Source organism: Triticum urartu, chromosome 7A (assembly GCF_056163025.1).
Source record: "Triticum urartu cultivar PI428250 chromosome 7A, HENAU_Tu73, whole genome shotgun sequence".
In the NCBI taxonomy this organism is placed as follows: Eukaryota; Viridiplantae; Streptophyta; class Magnoliopsida; order Poales; family Poaceae; genus Triticum; species Triticum urartu.
The window spans coordinates 716,224,938-716,228,182 of NC_141879.1; the positions used below are offsets into that span (position 1 = coordinate 716,224,938).

The 3,245-nt window shown below is 51.9% G+C and overlaps 1 protein-coding gene across 1 annotated transcript; it reads right to left on the reverse strand.

Moving 5' to 3' along the window:
• Nucleotides 1-1,979: 1,979 nt before the first annotated feature.
• On the reverse strand, nt 1,980-2,486 carry LOC147962104 (uncharacterized). Its single transcript, XM_087534056.1, has one exon. It carries the CDS (start codon nt 2,484-2,486, stop codon nt 1,980-1,982), a length of 507 nt encoding a protein of 168 aa, XP_087390182.1.
• Between the last annotated feature and the right edge of the window lie 759 nt (nt 2,487-3,245).

Consider the following 3,245-nt stretch of genomic DNA (forward strand, 5'->3'; position numbering starts at 1 on the left):
TCATGTCATCTTGCCTAATGTGTTACTCTGTTCTTATGAACTTAATACTCTAGATGCATGCTGGATAGCGGTCGATGTATGGAGTAATAGTAGTAGATGCAGAATCGTTTCGGTCTACTGGTCGCGGACGTGATGCCTATATACATGATCATGCTTAGATATTCTCATAACTATGCGCTTTTCTCTCAATTGCTCGACAGTAATTTGTTCACCCACCGTAAATTATGCTATCTTGAGAGAAGCCACTAATGAAACCTATGGTCCCCGGGTCTATCTTCCATCATATTATTTTCCTATCAATTTGCTATTTCTGCTGCTGTTTATTTTGCAATCTTTACTTTCCAATCTATACAACAAAAATACCAAAAATATTTAGCTTATTATCTTTATCAGATCTCACTTTTGCAAGTGGTGGTGAAGGGATTGACAACCCCTTTATCGGTTGGTTGCAAGGTTCTTATTTGTTTGTGCAGGTACAAGGCGACTTGCGTGTAACCTCCTACTGGATTGATACCTTGGTTCTCAAAAACTAAGGAAAATACTTACGCTACTTTGCTGCATCATCTTTCCTCTTCAAGGTAAAACCAATGCATGCTCAAGAAGTAGCACCTCCTCGAGGTTGATATATGTTCAGATTGCTACATTGTCTCGTTGAAATCACCTATCATCATCCAGGGAGCGCTGGATTTGTGTTTTATTCTATGGATCAGCTCCCACATGTTATGTCTTAGATGAGCTTTCGGTTCACCATAGACAAAAGTACCCCACCACTGCATTTCATTTGGATTCAAACGAATTAACACGTCGATGTACCTCGGGCCAACGGCAAGCTTTATTACTTCCACACTTACATCATAGAAGAGCGTGATACCAGCACTTTTGCCAATGACGGGCTGCGCAATATAGTCTTTGAGGCCTAGCCTCCATATCAACTTATTAACATACGAGGTGCTTTGCCAAGTTTTAGAGAGGAGCACAAGCTTGGACTTGTAGGTATGCACAAGGCATACAAGTTCCTGAATTGTCCGGGGCTGCCCAGGACCCCGGCAGTTCCAGCTTAGGACTGTCATGGCTCGTGACGGGTGCCGCCATTAGCACCCGATAGTTTGCCGGTAGCCCCTGGACCGGTCGCTTTCGTGCCGCCTGAGCCCTCCATGCCATTGCCCTCTCCCTCTGTACCAGTTCCTCTCTTCTTCTTAATCTTGTCATCCATCTTCAGGTTGGTTTCTGCCTCCCCAACTTTCCCATGGCCTGCGCCTCTATCTCCCCTATTCCCAAGCACTGATCCTTACCCTTCGCTGGCCTTCCCCCCGGGATCCATTTCACCTGCAGGGTCTCAGCATCTTTTGCTTTACCTGTCGGTCCACCACCTATAGCTTCATACATTGTTGGCTCACTTTTGTTTACCTTCAACTCCCCTTTTTCCTTCTGGCTGCTCTGTTCGTCCCTCTCGGCCGCAGTTCTTTGTTTCAGGCCAGCAGTTTCAGTGGACGGTGTCCCAGCTGGATCGGCGATGGTGTAGACTGCTGCATCTTCTCCTGTGTTTGCCTTTTCTCCATGACCATCCGGTGCCCTTTTTCCCGGAGCTGCTATGACTCCACCATCTGCATCGCCCCCTCCCACTGCTTGTGTCTGGTTCGGTCCATAGCATGGATGGGGACCAAAAACCGGAGGGAAATCAAGTTCTGACTCCACGCACCCCTTACCGGCAGCTACACAAACCTGAGTAGGGTGCTGAGGATTGGGAGGGTATGAGTTGCTGTCAGTCTCTTTGTCATCTGAGCCATCCACCGCCCCAGTCCGGGTAGTCATCTCTAGGTTCTGGGTGCCGCTAGCAGCGCCGCCCGAGCCCCCATCCTCTCCGCTGCCCGAGTCCAGCTTGATGCTGCTGACTGCTGCTATAGCAGCCTGAACCAATGGGTCTGCCAGCACCTTCTCCGAAACTCTGCCATACCTCTCTGGAGCCTTCTTCTGCAAGATCATCTTTGCTGCCCCCTGTTCTCTGGCTCGAAGTGCAGGAACCAGCGAGCACTACTCGTATCCGGGACGCTGCCCCCTCCTCTCATGCTACTTCTTTTAGAAGGAGATGCGCGTAGTGCCGTCGAGAATCTCATCTCTTGGAGATCCTCTGGAAGCTTACAGTCGTGCTGCCCATGCCCTAGATGGCCACATGCAGTACAAAACCTAGGGAGCCTCTCGTACTTTACATTCAGGTTATACAATTTTCCTTCAACATTATCATAAGTCTCTAACTTCTTTCTAATGGGTTCATCTACGTCATGGTTACCGCGGACACGCATGTAGTTGCCCCACATTCTGCCTTCGTTATCTGCATCCACTTCCAGGACCTCACCAAGCTCGACGCCGAGGGCTCTAGCCACCGACTCGAAGAGCATGATCGGGGGAGCGTCGTAGATGCGCGCCCACATTGGCATGTGGGCGACCTCCACATCCCTAGGCCTCGCGCTTCTGTCCACTTCCACCATGAGGAAGGCATCTCCTTTATGGGTCCATGGCCCATTGTTGAGGATGAACCTGAGATCCCCCTCACGCTCGAATTCGAGGGTGAAGCGGTTGTTCTTGAGTGGGGTGAAACTGAGGCATATAGTAGGACCCCTAACCCTAACTCTAGTCAAACGTGGCAGCTATCGCGGCTGTCTGTGTGCGTGGCGGCCGCGACCGCGGGTGGCGAGGAGAGCCGGAAAGAGAGGCGGGGACGGCGACGGATTACCTGCTGGAGCAGAGGGCGGCGGGGTGGTAGATCGAGGGCGAGGGCGATGGTGCGGCGGATCAAGGGCGGGGGCGACGTGGTGGGAGAGCGAGGGCGGCGACGAGTACGTCGAGGACGACGGCGACAACGGACAGCAAGTAGGACATCGACGATGACGTGGGCAGCGACGCGGTGGAGGACGAGGGCGGCGACGAGAGCGAGATGAAGGAGAGTGGAGTGAAGTGGGGTAGGGGGAGGGGCACGCGTGTGCAAATAGTTTTCATCCCGTGCGAGGACAGCGCCAGATGACCCGCCACTGCTAATTTGGGGTGGCGGGCGGCAATCTTTGAGTTGAATTTGGACAATGCAGAGCTAACCTATATGTGGCGGGCACGATTGGACACCCGCCACAGCTAATATCTGCACACAAAAATTAACCAGTTGCAGGCATTCATCTGTGGTGGGGCCTTTGTCTTGCCTGCCACTGCTGCCTATAACACCAATGGCGGATACATCTAGCCGCTCACCGCTGCAA

Excerpts from the sequence above, each read along its gene's own strand:
- LOC147962104 (XM_087534056.1), bottom strand. The coding sequence starts at position 2,486 with ATGGTGGAAGTGGACAGAAGCGCGAGGCCTAGGGATGTGGAGGTCGCC.